General features: G+C 39.9%; 1 protein-coding gene across 3 annotated transcripts; it reads left to right on the forward strand.

Moving 5' to 3' along the window:
• The first annotated feature begins 2,573 nt into the window (after nucleotides 1-2,573).
• Nucleotides 2,574-17,533, forward strand: LOC118217722 (mu-type opioid receptor-like). Of its 3 annotated transcripts, none has more exons than XM_035399708.1 (3): nucleotides 2,574-2,916; nucleotides 14,381-14,748; nucleotides 15,578-17,533. In XM_035399708.1, exons 2-3 carry the CDS (start codon nucleotides 14,391-14,393, stop codon nucleotides 16,105-16,107), a joined length of 888 nt encoding a protein of 295 aa, XP_035255599.1. In that variant the 5' UTR covers nucleotides 2,574-2,916; nucleotides 14,381-14,390; the 3' UTR covers nucleotides 16,108-17,533. The 3 variants fall into 3 exon arrangements, with proteins under 3 accessions (XP_035255599.1, XP_035255597.1, XP_035255598.1); XM_035399706.1 differs by lacking the exon at nucleotides 2,574-2,916 and adding an exon at nucleotides 3,926-4,504; XM_035399707.1 differs by lacking the exon at nucleotides 2,574-2,916 and adding an exon at nucleotides 3,929-4,504 and having other exon boundaries at nucleotides 15,581-17,533.
• The last annotated feature ends 323 nt before the right edge of the window (nucleotides 17,534-17,856 follow it).

Below are 17,856 nucleotides of genomic sequence, written 5' to 3' on the forward strand. Positions count from 1 at the left end.
ATTACTGCACTTTGACGCCTGAGTTTTGCACTGTGGTTCACTCACTTGTTTGCATTGTAAATTGTACTGGAAAAGAGCATCTTCTAAATGCCAGGAAATCAATATGGCAGAAGGCTGACATGCTGCTCTGCATTGAATAAAAACCTGGAAGCACAACAGCAACCCTCATTTAATTTTTTTTTACACATTTCAATGTTGTAACTGATGGAAATATAAGTCCACTCATCCAGTCTGAAACTAAAGCGCACAAGATACAGGAGCCCAAATATTTCAGGTTGACAATCTCATTATGTGTGTGAAGAGCACAAACTGATTTACATTCTGTGCAAGGTTACAGGCAACTTTTTACAGCACAGACTATCAAATGGATGGAATAGGCTGAAATAGTACCCTAAGTGCAGGAATAGCTCAAAGTCACCAAAACTAAGGACAATCTCATTTGTGATAAGCACTCTGGCCACTGACAGCAGCTTACATCACATAACCCCCCAGAGATTCAGGATGAAACACAAATCTATATATCTATATGTCCTCTATGTACTCTGTTAGTTCAGGGTAAGGGAAATTATTCTGCTGTTTTTCCAAAGGGTCACACCATTAGTCTCCACTGTTCAGTGGACATCATGCATATGAGGAAGCTTCTGCACATGAACAAGCAAGTGAAAAAAGGGCATTGTCCCATTCATAACAACACAGCATACTGTAATAACATATATGTATTATACATGTATAGTAAGTGAATAATTCCTTGTCTACCAGTGTACGTTGCATAAATAATGTAGCCTTGTCAACACAAATCACATTTACAGTGCAAAAAACTCTAAAGGAGCCATCTGATTCTCCAGCGTCCTTTATTTAAGGCAGGCTTCCATTGTCCCAGGTTTTATGCATCATCGATAACTTCATTCTGACTGCTCCATTCAGAGTATTTGGATTTGGGAAGTTACAATATACAGTACATTACATTTCACATTTGTTTTCTACACCAGACCAGTCTACTATCCTCTTATAACACTCCCTCTGCCAATGTTTTGGCCCCTGACGGAACACTATTTATGGGAAGGAGTGAGAAATGGTCGTCTGATTTCGGCTCACACTAGTCAGAGTGACATCACACCAGGAACACAAGGGAGACCGTAAACTGAAAGTCACAGTGGAAATATTTTTAATTAAAGCCTTTGGCAGGTACTGTGTTAACAGATGAAATGACTAATTACGGCAACTTCTTACGGCTTTGAATTGAATCACAGGAACAGGGCAAACAAGGCTGGCTGGTGTCTTCACAGGAGTAAGACGTGCCTCAAATACATTTTAAGAATTATTTCCTTTCACAGGATTTACCAGAAATATTGATGCCGCAATTACTTGCATTATCACAACTGAAATCAATTTATATTGGATTACATAGCATTTTAGTACCTGCCTGGCCCATTATACTAATTATAAAATTAAAACAGCACACAATTTAACAACAAGACACATAGTAACATTGAAGAAAGTGCAATCAATACAGACAAAAACATGTTTCTTTTTAATTAGCAATATTGAATTGACAGCTATGGAAGGTATAAGTGGATCTGTGATGAAACTGTAGCTGGGGCTTTTGAATGGTGTTACCGAGCGAGCCTCTTGTACACAGAGCACTGATCTGCCTTGCAGCCCCAATAAATCCTGCCCATGCTACTGCCAACAGTGGCTGGCAGCCCCACAAGCTGGATTATGATTGGCAGCTGCGTAGCCCAGAAAGGAGAGACGCAGTCAGAGGAGTAGGCCTATCCTAACCCTATCCTTAAAGCAGTAACTGCTCCAGTGGATGGCATGCCCGTGGTATGCGTTCTGCAGGCCAGAAGCTGCTGCAGCTTGGCTCCTTCCAGAAGAGTTCAGACCCCGCCTCTTTGTTAGATCATTAGCAAAATATCACGGAATTGCGGAAATGGATGTAAATATTTTGCACGTTCAGTTCTAATTGTACAAATAAGTTCTGAATGTATACAGCATTTACATGATGTGTATACTTTATGGTTAACGGAAATATAGACCGGTAATGGCAGAAGGTATATTGGTATTAGTTGCCATCAACATTACACATTGGGCAGAAATAAAACTTCGGAGCAGGGATTACGCGTACTTTGAGCGTGGGACTTGTATAAATGTAACGCATCGATCATACTGTAAATGTAACACTGTACTTTTCGTACATTGTTGCTACAGTAGCCATTTCAGGTTTGTACACGCCCAATTCAGACCTCTACCGTGTGCCCAAGAACGGAGCAATTCGACAACCTTCGTGGGAAATATTCGAAAAAAGCCGAAGAACTTTTCTGTTAAAATCCTTATTTACAATAAATCATACACCATTTTAAGCAGTCCCTTGTCCTTAAACTGTTAGTATGGTTTTCTGAGTTAATTTTTAGCAGGAACTGTTTGCTTGGTGACCAAAAAACTGTTACAATTATGCCGCCTCTAAGTCGCTATAACAAACAACGCACTTTTTTGCTGTTAAATGAGGGGTTGGTGCCAAGGCAAGTCATGAAGAGGACTTCAGATTTGGCGATTAGGGACACTGCTGTAGATGGTGTTGAATACCATCTATGTTTAGTGTCCTTCTGGGGGACCTGAGACATTTGAAATGGTATTTAATATTTATTAAATATTGATTGTACTCATCAACATGTTCGACTTTTTAAGTTAGTTCAGTGTTTGATGTTAAATGTGTTCAGCTAATTTTCTTGCAGCGTTCAAATAACATCATCTTCTGGATTTTCGATGTGATTAATGGAAAAGAAACAGCCACCTGGTCACAGGCATTAATAACACACACCAGACCGGCCTGTAAAAGCTTGGGCGTTAAGAGGCAAGCAAAAGCAGCTTTCCTCGTCGATTTGGACGCAACCACAACTCACTAACCACTTCACGGTAAGTTACGAAGTTGCTTGTGCGTCAGTGCGCACAGTTTTTATTTTCATAAATAAAGCCTCATGCTTCATGGTCTAAGCATGTGGGAGGTCTCACATTACAGTTGGAAATGTGTTTGCTTGATTAGCATTATGCGCAGAAAAAACTTCCCTATGCACATTATAGGGCATTACATTTACTGTGACAATTTTCCGCCCCTCTTACAATTATGACAAGGTCGTATGAATGTAACATCGGACAGCATGTACTGTGGTTTAAATTGTAGGCTATGCGACTCGATTAAGTTATGAACGTAATTGAAACGGGCAATGATAACTGGCATGTCAAGGCTGTCTGAAGTAAAAATTTAATAGTGCAAGGCTAAATATTAAATGAGCAAAATTGAGTAAACGAGCAAAAAATCCAAAAACTGTTGCATTTATATCGACTCTCCCCTAGTTGGCGAATTGTAGCTACTGCCGCTAGCGAACTACTGAATGACTATTTTGCATTGTTTTAAGAGCCGATCCTCAGCTAAACTGCCCAGCCTTGTGGCAATTTGCAAAACGTTGGCGGACCTAGCGGCCACCCTATATCTGCTAGCTGGGTTTTTTCCCCATGCATGATAATGTATTAACAATGTATGATTAATGATATGTAATTGAATACTATAATTACTATTAGCATATAGCAGTAGTGTAGTAGCAGCGTTCTCACTTTACAGCTCGATATATTACGAATATGAATGTTTATTTCTTTATCTGTTACTGAAGTCCTTTCCTCCAATTTCATATGACAGCATCACAAACGTGTACATTAGCGTACATTTGTAAAATACCTCATACATTTAAATCTGAGGCGCAACTTCAGTGTTTTGCGCATTTGCAACAATTTATCATAGCACTGTACAGCATTTATATAATCGCCATAAATTAATATGATTAATGTGAAAATAAAATACAATCGATTAAAAACATTTCTTCAATGGTACCAATAAATAAATCGATTCTCTTTTCTCCAGACCCCAGCTTTGGGTCAGGTGGCATATAAAGTGACGTCATTTAGCTTAATAAAATGAGAAAACGCGTGTGAAAGTGATGCGTTTCACTAGCAGGAATAGTTAAGGATCTGTAGCATCAGGCAGAAGGAAAATAACAGTTTTTATTGATAAAGGTTGCAATTCAAAGGCGCACGCTTAGATAGGAGAACGGGACAGATCTCCAAATATAACGGCAAGGTGTCTGGTGCCTGACCCATCTGCGCAGAGCAGGGTTTGTGATTAGCAGCAGCAGCTCTACTGGTAAAGAACAGTTATCAAGAGCGCGAACCGACTTATCCAGTAGGCTAACACCATGGACAGCATTGGCAACTCGTCGGAACCCGTGTACCTGTTCCCAAACCATGGCACGATCAACGGGACCGGTTTCTGTCGGAACTTCGGCAATAACACTACTCTTTTGGACTCTAATGGATCCATGTGTGACAGAGTAGACTTTCTGAACAAAGGTTCTACTCCCATGGTCATCGCGATTGTCATTGCAGCCCTTTACTCAATCGTGTGTGTGCTCGGGCTGGTCGGCAACGTGCTCGTTATGTATGTCATCATAAGGTAAGATCTTCAGAACTTATCTGGCAGGTTGCTCCCCGACTCACTCGGTAGAGGCTGGCTATAATTTCATTGCCTACATCTGATGATGGTTGTAATTACCATGGCAACAGACAATAATAAATTCGTGGGAAACGGCTTGAAATGTCACCTGAAATGAACATGTATGTTCCACCTGTTGCAAGATGTGTGATGATGTTTCATGCTATTGGCCTGGGAGTCACTGGGCGACAGCTTTTTAGTCAGGGAAATAGGGTACAGTAAGTAGCCTCAAGTATCTGCAAGCCATTATAGATTTGTTTTTACCTCGCTGTTTATCCACAGTGACCACGATCTTGGGTCATAGTTTGTGGTGAATAAGGGCAAGCAAGAAAATGTCTCACGTTTCACATACATAGTTTTAATGCTACAGTGCGCATTGATAGCCTATACTGACAGACGGAGCGGGTTGTTAAGGAATGGCGCATTGCGAGCACAGATAGCCTAGTCGTTTGTGTTCCCCAAGTAGCTACGTGACTACACTGCTACACAAAGGCTACTCAGCGCGAATTAATTTCACATAAAAGTGGTTGCACGATGTAAGAGATACCAAACACTCCTGTGTACTGCGGTGAAGTGTGTCAAATTATAATATATGCACGCTTTGCGGCATTGATGGCAGAAATCCAAAAGTTGTAGTTTTTGAATTATAGTCTTACAGAAGAATACAGTAAGTGATTGTTTACAAAAGGTTGTACAAGGACGTAACCATTACACATAGAAAACCACATTGATAATAATAAAAACAATTCATGTTTTAGTTCATTCAAATTCAGATGATCACATATTAATGGCCAGCCTGCATCCAACCCAATATGCTTGTGATTACTTTCCGATACGGAATATGTGTTTTAAGACAGTTCATATCCAAGAAGTTAAATTACAAATGAACGAATAATAGACTAAATTCATCAACGAGATCCTCTTTATTATAATGACACTGTGAAGGTCGCAAGATCAGTTTTCCACCCACCTGGGGTAAATTATATTATTAATAAGCGTCCCTTGTAATCAGAGTAGAAATTGAGTAAATTAAACTTGTCTACACTTGTCAGTAGGACTCCTTAAGAGCGGGATTGTTCTCGAGTCCTCTTAGAGTGCTGTTTGTGATAAATGTACTTATTTATGGGAATATCTTGACATTTACAGTGATTAAAACAATAAGAGAGAACATGTGAGAGGGTGTGTCCAGTGTGTATTTTCTTTTAGTTATTTAAAATAATAAAACCGATAATATAGAACATATGCATGAGAACATAGAGTACCTTTGAAATCAAACTATCTGCGTGATGTAGTTTGTGGAAAACCGTCGAACTTATAGGGTACTCCTTAATTTTCTTCCACCGCAGGTACCACTGAATACCTTGCTTCTCGGCATACCCTTCCACCCGCTCCATTCACACCGTGTCGGACTGACAGGGCTCATTAATTCAATGAATCTTCTGAACAATCTGTCCAAGGGTGTGAAAAAGTTGAATGACATGTGACATGTGAGTTCGGTCTTTTAGCACACAATCGGGGTGTACGCTCTTCTGTTAGCAGAGAACTAATCTAGGTGGGATCAAAATCTCCTGTGTTCACCCTTTCCCTCTGGTCCACAGTAAACTTGTCCACAAAATAACATCTGGCAATTACCCTACTCATCAGGTCCCAGCTGTTTACTTATTTAACAACAAACGCTATCAATGTAACAAAATACGTTGGTATTCTCTGCATGCACTGTATGACACCTTCAATGTAAGTATTACAAGTGAAGAAAGTAATATAAAGATCACGCTAAATGAATTATCCCCATAGACCTTTTAATGTTATTCTATTATTCATGGAAATTATATGAAATGTGCAAACGCAAGTCACCACAGTCTCCATTCCAGCTGAAATGCATGTATGTATAAAATATTAATACTATTTAACCATCCACATAGGTTTTCTTTTGTGCTTTCAGTAGCCATCTTTTCTCAGAGGAGCCGTTTAATCAGAAATATAGCATCATAGTGGCATCAATAAGGAACATTAATATTGCATATCAGATTTTTTTGAAACAAATCTTTTTTTTTCCTCTTTTTTTTTGGGTGGGGCGGGGGGGGGGGGGGTGGTTGTGGTGGTGTTCAGCAATTATTCCTATTAGCCTTGAATATGTCTTCGTATGACCAACAGTGCATTTGCTAATCTGAAGAAATGAAAATTATGAATGATTTCTTCTATAATCTGTAATGTGATATCATTAGAAAGAAAAGTAGGCCTACTGAACTACTTGGCAATAACGTACTTTGCATTATTAGTATTATTCATTACAAATTATTAAATCAATTTATTTTAAATTCACTATTGTTATGATTCTCGTAGGATTCGTGTATCTGATGTTTTTTTTTTTTTGTTTTTAAAAAAAAATCTGTACACATTGGGTGGCATATTTGTTTCTTTTCGTCGCCGAATGGGTTTTAATGACATGATGAGTGAAAAGGCACACATCCTGCTCTAGCTATAGGTACAGTCCCCCCGTTCCATCTCTACTCACAGAGGAACTGGTGTGTTCACAGAGGGGTCTGTGAGACTGCTCTATGTCTCGCTCGCTCAGGCACTGTACATACTGTACTGTCTTACATCAGAAAGGGAGACGAGCAGTTTCTGGCGTCCAAACAAGAGACAAGTGGACCTTGTCAGTATTATTTTTAACTATTCATTTTGGAGACGCACTGACCGTACTGGCTCATCCAGTACATAAATGCACAGCTTAAAAAAAAGATTGTGTAGAGAATAAGAAGGTCAGTGAGTACAATGCAAGCTGAAGAGTGGTTCATATGACTCTAGGTGTACAGCCATATGAGCGTAGACCTATTACTGGAGGGGAAATGCCTTGCTAGGCAACAGGTTAATATGAGAAGAGGCGTTCTTTGGGCTGACAGTGCTCTCTCTTGCAATCATCACGTAGTTCAGCACTACACCACCGGAGACAGCACTGGCACTGAAATTGAGTTTTTGTGTCTACTCGCTTCAAAAGTATTAAACTACTGCTTTTGACAATGAAAGAATATGGGTTCATATGACAATAATTATCATTTATATTTTAGCCATTTAGCAGACCCTCTCATCCAGAGTGACACAGATTACGCTTTTACATAGAATCAGTTAATACAGCTGGATATTTACTGTAGCAATTCCACTTAAGTACCTTGCTCAGGTGTACAACAGAAGCATCGCAGCTGGGGACAGAACTCACAACCCTTTGAATTACAGATCCAGTTCCCTAAACACTGCACTACACTGCCACCCGTTATTATTATTAATAAATGATTCAGCCTGTCTTATTGCTTCTTGGAGAAAGCCTTGCTTTTCTTGAGCAGCTGAGGTACTCTGAGATGCTGTACTACTGAAGGAGTGCACCCTGTGTACAGCTAGCAGCAATCAATCAACCAGAGTCAGTCTTCTGCAATGAGCTAAAGACATTTACGCAAACTAAAACTAAAAATTTTTAGCTGTACACACGTGAAATGATACTTTGTACATAAGATATTGCATGTGTATGTATTAAAAAGGTTGTACGTACAAGATGTCAGGTATGTTCAAATAAGTTGTAAATACAAGATACTGCATCAAATTTGCATTGCATTTCAGAGCTACTGTACATCCAAGAATGGTAGAATAAAAAGAAAAAAAAACATTTTCAAAAATTACAAAGGAAATAAATGCAACTCTATAGATATCTGTATATTCAAGCTACAGAAAAATATATTTAATTTCTTAGTGGAAGAAATGAAAGTGCATTCAAGCAGTGCTCAGTGCATTCTGTTGCCATAGAGACACACTCGTGGCAGTCTCTGTCCCCTATCCCCTGTCTCATACATATATATAAAAAAACAGCACCTCAAGTATAGAAATAAAGATATTTTTAATTAATGTCAAATTTAAAGATATCCTTCCCTTTCTCATGATGCTCATAAATGATTTAACAATTTGATGGCTCCACTAAGCTTTTTTGTTTGTTTTTCCATATAAAATGCAAAGGGCTGGACGGCATAGAGTCATTTGTATTTGTCAGTATACTCAAGTTGGGCTAATCAACAGGTGACCTTCCCTGTCTTTTCTGTTTTACTACCAAATATTTACATTTTCCCGATGTTGCAGGTGTGCTTCGATTTCAGACAGTTTGTCATGGTGAAATTGTGTGAAATAACTCTCATAGACAGAACCACCAAATCATTAACTGATAAAAGCCTCATATGTGGCCAGTAATGCATAATGACGGCAGTTTCAACAAACCATTTCCTTCATTTTTATTGACTTTTTTTATTCTTTGTTGATCTAATTGGTTGGCACTACGATACAGCTGTCCTTCCCAGCAGGCCCTGGGACGCCTCCCCCAATGACATCATAGCTTTGCTGCAGGCATTCCATACAGCAAAACAAGTTATCGCCAGCTGGTGTTCAATGATCTGAGGATTTCCATCTCTTTATAAAGAACCAAACCTTGCAATTAAGTGCCTGCATTCAAAATGACTCAAGTCATTATTATAAGGCCACATATTTTTACATAAAAGCCTAATACTAAAACAGTAAGAGGGTATGCAAGCCCATTTGTAGGGAACCAGGATGATGTTAGTCCAAAATTGCATCCATGGTTTCATCATGCTACATACAATTCGTCAGCAATTCCTCAGCAAAGCATAACATGCTCTCAGGTATCTATCCAACTTAATTTACAGTTTTTTCCAAGACATACAGATTTTTCCAGCTTTCTACTTTGGAACTATGGTCACGGGGTGACAACTTTTTAAATTAGTCAAAATCCTTTTGGTCAGAATTAGCATGTCATTGCAATAGTTATTTTTCAGAAGTTGTAAGATAGCAAAGACCAATTCAGTAAACAATGCAATACCTAGCTGGAATTTCCAATGGATGGACAACACAGGGATATTGCCAGAAACCGGCTGTCAGGAAGCTCTGTATCCTCATCTGACAGTATCCTCATCATTCTCCATCACTAGCCTCCCCACTGCCTCTGACTCCTCCATCATTAACCTTCCCACTGCCTCTGACTCTTCTCCACCATTAACCTCTCCACTGCCTCTGACTCTTCTCCACCATTAACCTCCCCACTGCCTCGGACTCCTCCATCACTAGCCTCCCCACTGCCACTGACTCCTCCATCATTAACCTCCCCACTGCCTCTGACTCTTCTCCACCATTAACCTCCCCACTGCCTCGGACTCCTCCATCACTAGCCTCCCCACTGCCTCTGACTCCTCCATCATTAACCTCCTCATTGTCTCAGACTCTTCATCATAATCTAATTTTGTCTGACTCCTCTTCTCCATCAACCTCCCCATTGTCTCAGACTCTTCATCATAATCTAATTTTGTCTGACTCCTCTTCTCCATAATTAAATACTTAATTGTCTCAGACTCTTCATCATTAATCTCATTTACTCTGACTCCTCCATCATTAACCTCCTTGTTGTCTCAGACTCTTCATCATTAATCATTTTCTCTGACTTCTCTTCTCCATCAACCTCCCCCATTGTCTCAGACTCCTCATCATAATCTCATTTTGTCTGACTCCTCTTCTCCATAATTAAATACTTCATTGTCTCAGACTCTTCATCATTAATCATTTTCTCGGACTCTTCTTCTCCATTATTAATCTCTTTGTTGGCTCGGACTCTTCATCTTGAGACTCCTCATGTTATTTGGCACCTCGTCTCCATCATTAAACACCTCCTCATCTCCCAGAGCAGTGTTCCTCTGGAGCTTGCACAAAAGAAAAGCAGCTGTCCAGGAGCATTTGAGATCTCTCCCCCTCTTTCTCTGCCACTTCAGAGCTCAACAGTTTCTCATTATGTTCATTTCAAAAGCCTGTTGCTATGATTGGCATATTGCAATTTTCTTTTGAAATACATGTAACAATGCCTTTATGAAGCAGGGCACATTTCCCTATTGGTCTCCTTTTATGTACAAATTAATCATGACTAATAGCCTCTTTTTTAAATCTCAAAGGACTGTCCTCCAAATAATTAGTTATTTCCAAGAGACAGTATCTAAAACATTTGGCAAGCCTGTTTAAAAAAATAAAAAATATAGAACAGTTAGATAAACACAAAGAGCCAAAACTAATGAAAAACCCATCGTAAAACGAAATTACTTCATTTCCTTGGCTATTTGTTAGTCATTACAGTATGTTTAGAGCATCTGGAAAGCAGAAACAGAAAATAAAAGTACTTTGAGACGGGCCTGCATCAGAAACGACCAACCACTTAATGTGGCTCAAAACAAGCCGGTCATTGGTTTAGCCTTTACTTGAATAAAATCCAATGTGCTGGCTGCATTAAAACAGCCAGCTGTTACCGAAATATTTTAGAGCAGGTTTGAAGGTTTGAAATGATTTCCTTTCACAAGTAACAAACGGTTTTTACAGTGATGTCATCATGAAATAATTAAAATAATGTAATTACTTCTCCGCGAATGTGCTGTTCTGATTATGAGGGTTAGTTTCAGCTGCAGCACCTTGCAATGTGGTGAGACACACGCCAGACTGCAGCCTGTTACTTCTGAAGCAGAAGTCCTGCACATGCCGTGACAGGGGTGGAATAACTAAATAAAGAGGCATATAGCAGCTGCTTCAGTTTATTAGATGTCACTCATCACTGTAGATAAGCACAGATCGCCATGGCAGTGTGAAATTCAGTTTCCTGTCAGCTGAAAATCTGACAGCGATGTGCTTGCTTTACCGTTACATCTTCAATGAATGTGTTACTTAAGTCGTAGCCGCATTCAGAAATGACCTCGAAGGAAACCAATGCAACGTTGCATCTGGCCTACAGTCAAGGCTGATTTCTTTTGAATCCACCAGGAAGCCTTGATTTGTAATTAGTAAGCAGCATTCTGTTATTAAAGCATTTAGGATAAATAAGAAAGAGAGGAAGACACCGACACAGTACAGAAACTACATTATTTCATCAGATATTTTGTAAATAGTTATAAACGCTCTCACACACAGTCTAACAAGTTCCCTTTCATTAAGCTGCGAACAGATTTAGAGATCAATAATGCAGAGGGCTTCTGAAGAAATTAATGCACCTCATTACATTTCTACCCTGTTTCTGTATTCAGCAGCCAATATATTACACAAGATAAAAGACTTTGATTATTGCCTGATTCATATTATCCATCACATATAGTTCACTTTAAATGTGCAGTTATTGAGACTGAGCTTTCCTCTAGTAGACATAATATATATTTCATATATATTCCACAATAATCAGATTAATCACATGCCTACAACATAGTGTATCGAATACATATTAATCTGCTGTCTACGGGGTTAATATAATATCAAATACACATTCATTATGCTGTATATGAGGTTAACAGAATATAAAATAAACATTTATCTGCTGTATATGAGGTCAATACAAGTCCCTGAACATCTTTATTGTTTTATTTCAGATTAATACAGCATATACAGAGCTGGACCACTATACGAAACGACCGTGTTGCAGCCACTTTTATAATTCAACTTACAGGCTATATTATTCCAAGATCTAAGAGACATACTGATTTGCTGGTTTTTCTTATTTTCTGTATCTTGCTGTGGAGATCCCTGGAACAATTTATTCCCATGTTTGTAAATCCCTCACTAGTTCTAAATCTCTTTGAGGTCTTGTCTCATTTTTTTAAACAAATGTATAATAAATTGCTACTCTTGGTATAATGCCTGTTTGCAACAGAGTACCATGCTTTCATGGTTTAATATTCATTTAAATTAGTCATTATGTATCTTAAATTTTGACCTCGGGGCTACTTCATTCTTCATACTTCATGTCTGATGATGAACCTGTGGTCGATGCCCTCTGGGTGCATTGGGTAGCTTCAAGCACACGTTTTGGGTGTGTCCTGTTATAAGGCTTCTTTGGAGCTTATGACAGTTTATATTAATAAATGATTTCCAAGTCTCTGATGTCAGCCTCCATGTGCAGTGTGATGTGCTTTTGCATTCACTCAATGTCTTGCAGGTGTGTGTCCTCCTAATTGTTTGTTAGCATTAAAACAGGTAGCCTTTACCTTATGCATGTTTTTCTTGGTCAGTTTTGTTAAATTTCATTCATTTACATATCTAATATCCTCCTCTCCTCTTTGGGCAAATATCTAACTCATAGCAGCTTATCCACTCTCCGTTTGGATTCAGTTGATAACTCAAAAAACTGATTTCTAGATATTTTAAACCAATTTTTCACATGAGTCCATGCAATTAATAATTTTTTTATACAGGTCACTGAAGGGTAGTCTTATTTGTTTGCAGGTATGTTTTTGGATTTCTGTAAAACTGAGACAAAAGTGTGTAATCATGATTCCTGTATCCCCCATGTAATTGGATTCATTTTCTTTTGTAGAGTAATCTCACATGCCACTGAGTCTTTGCACATAACGCTGATGTTTACACTGGAACATGCTTGCGTATTCAGCCCTGTGGCATTTAATCCCATTCTCCGCCAAACACTCCTGCTGCTTACAGTATATAGGCCTTTTCAAATATTTCATACGCAATGCAATGGTGATATCCATATTGAATTCATTATTATGAATGATGGAAGGGTGTTGAGTCTGTGAAACAATTCCATACCCAGATGATGACTTTGCTAATGAGCGGGGGAAAATGAATTAAACATTATACACTTTGAAGGCCAATTTAAAAGGGAGTGGGAGTTCACTTCAAAATCTCATTTGTTTCACCGAAGCTCAAATGACTTGCAGAAAGCAGTGATTTAATTTTTTTAGAGTAATAGCCGTATTTCTCTGCTGCTGCATTTACACGTGCAGCCATTTCTTCTAATCAGTTATGTCTCGCATTGTTGATAATAAAATAGTAAGTCCTTGCAACTTAGCTGGCAGTGAATGAATGTACAGGGAGGAGACAGCAGTTAGCATGTTCAGTACAGTGTCTGTGCTTGGTTATGGGGAATTTCTACACAGTAGGTAAAGTAACATAAGGTTAAAGCAGAATTAAACACAGAATTGCAGAATAGTGTTAGCCAACGAGAGTAACCACACGACAAAGAAACAGCCAAGAACTGAAGAGACAGAGTAGACTGTATGATCAGCCATTCAAACAGAAACAAAAGGCTTTAAGTGCCACATCTTGGGCTGGCTGACAGCACATTATACAGCAAGCATCTTCAGCTGACACACAGCACATTGTACAGCAAGCATCTTCAGTTAATAGACAGCACATAAACTCTGATAATGAGGAACACAATGATACAACATCAACTGACTGGCTCTTACTAAAATGAATATTAACCATGGTAAAATGGTATTCAGTAGCATGTTTTAAAAATACACAAAGGCTACTAAATTATGTTTAGATAATTGCCAACAGCCTCCATTGTTTCCCTGTTTCAGTGAAGGCACCATTTTAAAAGAGATTTAGAAGCAAATTGTTGAACTGAGTTTTCTGCCCCCTCTCTGTTAGAAAACCAATGGATCAGTCTATTAGCATTCGTTTGTGAAAGAAAAGAGAGGGCCTGGGAAGGAGAAAAAGCTGAAAAATCTACAAATGATCCTGCTGATGTCTGTAGTTATGGTCATGCTGCCTTTCTTATTAAGAACTGTCATAACTTTAATAGCAAACATTAAATATGTGAATAATAAATAATACAGCATACACTTTCACAAGTTGATGTATCCATGCTTATTTCCCAAACTCTCTACACTATTATGGACTCTCAATATTCCCCACCTGCTAAACGGGAATTAATCACAGGCCAGCCTTGGCACAGTAACAGCTTTTCACTTCAACACGCCCCACAGGTTTGTGAAAACGGCGCTCATTTTGTTGTCACTACAGATACACCAAGATGAAAACAGCCACCAACATCTACATCTTCAACCTGGCTCTGGCCGACGCCCTGGCCACCAGCACGCTGCCCTTCCAGAGCATCAACTACCTGATGGGCACCTGGCCCTTCGGGGACGTGCTCTGCAAAATAGTCATTTCCATCGACTACTACAACATGTTCACCAGCATCTTCACCCTCACCACCATGAGCGTCGACCGCTACATCGCCGTCTGCCACCCGATTAAGGCTCTGGACTTCCGCACGCCACGCAACGCCAAGATCGTCAACGTCTGCAACTGGATCCTGTCCTCTGCCATCGCCTTGCCCGTCATGGTCATGGCATCCACCATCGAGGACTACAATGACAAGTACAACGGCAAGTTCCCCAGACAACAGCAAATACAACACTGAGTTGAGTAATATTAGAAAAATGCACAACCGTAAGATCACCCATATTACAAGAAGTACGACCGCAAGTTTGGTGGAATAAAACGAGCATGACCATAGGTTCATCAGACTGTGACAACCACAGTTGATCAGAGCCAGCCTTCTTTCTGGTAAGGCTCAGCCTTTGGAATCCTCCATGGTAACTTTTGTAAATATGGCACTCCGCTAACTTCTCTACCATTTTTCTTGGTTCAGGTGATTTGGCTCAAAGACGTGTTCGGATGTTTGTTCACAACACTTTAAATTCTAAGAGGGTTCGTTATAGAACCTGTGCAATTGTTTTTGGGAATAGGGAATGTTTTTATTACTGTATGTGACTACTCAACAGGTGATGGTGCCTTTTTATTGTGGTTTAGCAGATGGTCCCCATATATGCCTTCCCATTGGAACTCACTTAGACTGAAGTGCTTATTGGTTGTGTTACAATTCAAATAACTCCCAGGCTAAAGCATACTCAGTTAAATGTACATGTACTAGCTTATTATTGCCATGTTCACCAAGTGCAAATAGTGGCAATGTGTCTGTCTCACTAACAAGGAAATAATTGTTTTTCTTTATGGTGCTGGAATTTCGATCTAGTGCTTCAAAACAAATAGTGTGTATTTCTGACAAATTGCACTTAATGGCTATTGATTTCACTCACACAATCCACTGTGGTTGCGTGTGTGTATGTGCGTGCATGTGTGGGTGTGGGTGTGCATGTGCGTGTGTGTGTGTGTGTGTGTGTGTGTGCTCTGCTCTCTGATCTTTTGTTGCAGCAGGGTATACAGACTGCACTCTGCTGTTCCCACACCCCTCCTGGTACTGGGAGACGCTGCTGAAGATCTGCGTCTTCATCTTCGCCTTCATCATGCCCGTGCTCATCATCACGGTGTGCTACGGCCTGATGATCCTGCGGCTGAAGAGCGTGCGCATGCTGTCAGGTTCCAAGGAGAAGGACCGCAACCTGCGTCGCATCACCCGCATGGTGCTGGTGGTGGTGGCCGTCTTCATCGTCTGCTGGACGCCCATCCACATCTTCGTCATCATCAAGGCCCTGGTAGATATCCCCAAGTCGCTGCTGCAGACCATCACCTGGCACTTCTGCATTGCGCTGGGCTACACCAACAGCTGCCTCAACCCCGTCCTGTACGCCTTTCTGGACGAGAACTTCAAGCGCTGCTTCCGCAAGTTCTGCAGCCCCACGTCCCCGGGCCCGGAGGTGCAGAACTCGGTCCGAACCCGCAACCCGCCGCGGGAGCACAACTCCAGCGGCCACACCCTGGAGCGCAGCAGACAGCAGGTATGACTAGCCCTGAAGGGGTCATCACCTGGCAACAGTGTGCAGTCTGAGATTACCCAGGTCACCGCGGGGCTCTGAGGCGCAGACCATCTGACACAACACATTGGCGAATGGCTGTTACATGGCTTCTGTGCGTATACGTTGGCCTGAGCACTGTTTGAATGTAGCCTTTCCAAGAAGCTCCTGGCCAGCGTGCAACAGAAGCATGATGGACTTTTGATAGAATCTTCCTCCTAGGCACCGTCCAGTTTGCCACACATGAAATATCTTCATAAGGTTGTGCTAAGTAAAGTTTACCTGTCAGTTATAATCAGCCTTGCCCTTTTGCAGTAACAGCTGTTTAAATTAGATGAGGAATCACTACATCCTGTACTTTTTACTCCAGTGCAAACCTGTCATTGAGAACCTACATTCAAGGTCACTCATCTTTGCCAATTGTTCTTAGACAGTAAGTAGCTTTTCATCTGAATGAGTTTAAAAAGCAAATCTTGCAGCTGGCAACAGCAACATACAGCGTAGTCTACTCCTCTTGTTCCCTTCACAAAACCACTTTCCCTTCTTATCTCCAGTGTTGTACTGAACTGATGATTTTTTCCTGATGTTTAGAGATATCTCATAAATGGCAAAGTGTTAAAGCATACTTGATATTTCTGAAGTCGCTGTTATCTTTCATGTCTTGTGTGCCAGTGTTTCTCCCCTTTTCTCCCAGTTAGGCCTTTAATTTTAAACAGGCACAAAAATCAATAATGTATGCATTTTTAAATTAATACCTGCAAAATGATTTTGTTACCAAGACAACTCGCACACAGGAGTGTGATACCGGTGGTTTGATTTTTTAAAATCTTAGTTCTGAGTTCTTGGATTTCATCATGTGTTCTTTGACTGCATGAGTCTGCAACCATGCTGTGTCGTAATGGCTTTTCTTTTTAATTATGCATTATACCACTTATATACTTTGGCATTGGCAACTAATTTTCAAATTGTATTAATCTTTTAAATGTGAGCCCACACATTGTGTCGAGCTTAAACTGAAGAAAGTGATTTCCCAGAGCAAGGGGGTGCCCTTCATGTGTCGCCTGCTCATTAATGCTCCCATTTGGAGGCTTTTATTGGTTGTGACTGTCCTTCCTAATATATCTCTGTAAATGAATGCTTTGTTAGGAGTTCATTGCTATAAAACGCAGGAGTCAGTACGTGTTTTTGAGCTTCATTACTACAGGCGTTCTTTGATTGCCATGCATTCTCCTCTGTAATGTAAATTTGCATGGAACTCCTATACCTTTGATATATTTGCTTTGATCATGATACACTTTCAAGGCTTCACATTGCTAGTAATAAGAAAAGAATTATCTATGTGCTTTAATTGTATGTATTCTTCCCTAAAAATGTTAAATAAATAAAATTAGATTAAATAAACTAATTGGATAAACAATTAGCTGCATACGTTTTTTTTTTTTACTGATTTTTCTGCATTTCCTCTGTTTCTGTATTTCATAAAACAGCAAATATTACTTAGTCATGGTTGTTCATCAAATGAGTGCATCCACCACTGTATGAACGAAAGGACCATTTACTGCGTGCTTACTGTACAAGCGAATACACCTCCACCCTCTGCTTTTTTTCTCTGCACATTTGAAAGTGTGTTTGACGGCTTGTAAAAGCAGGAAGCTTTGTCATCACTACATCAGCGCATGATACACATCTGTTTACTCTGGCGGGGTCCTTGAGGGTAAATCACATCCGTGTCCTGTCTGG

This window comes from Anguilla anguilla, chromosome 18, assembly GCF_013347855.1.
Source record: "Anguilla anguilla isolate fAngAng1 chromosome 18, fAngAng1.pri, whole genome shotgun sequence".
NCBI lineage: Eukaryota > Metazoa > Chordata > Actinopteri > Anguilliformes > Anguillidae > Anguilla > Anguilla anguilla.

Excerpts from the sequence above, each read along its gene's own strand:
- LOC118217722 (XM_035399706.1), top strand. The coding sequence starts at position 4,248 with ATGGACAGCATTGGCAACTCGTCGGAACCCGTGTACCTGTTCCCAAAC. Across the intron at positions 4,505-14,380 it reads GTTATGTATGTCATCATAAG|ATACACCAAGATGAAAACAG; the intron begins GTAAGATCTTCA and ends TTGTCACTACAG. Across the intron at positions 14,749-15,577 it reads CTACAATGACAAGTACAACG|CAGGGTATACAGACTGCACT; the intron begins GCAAGTTCCCCA and ends CTTTTGTTGCAG.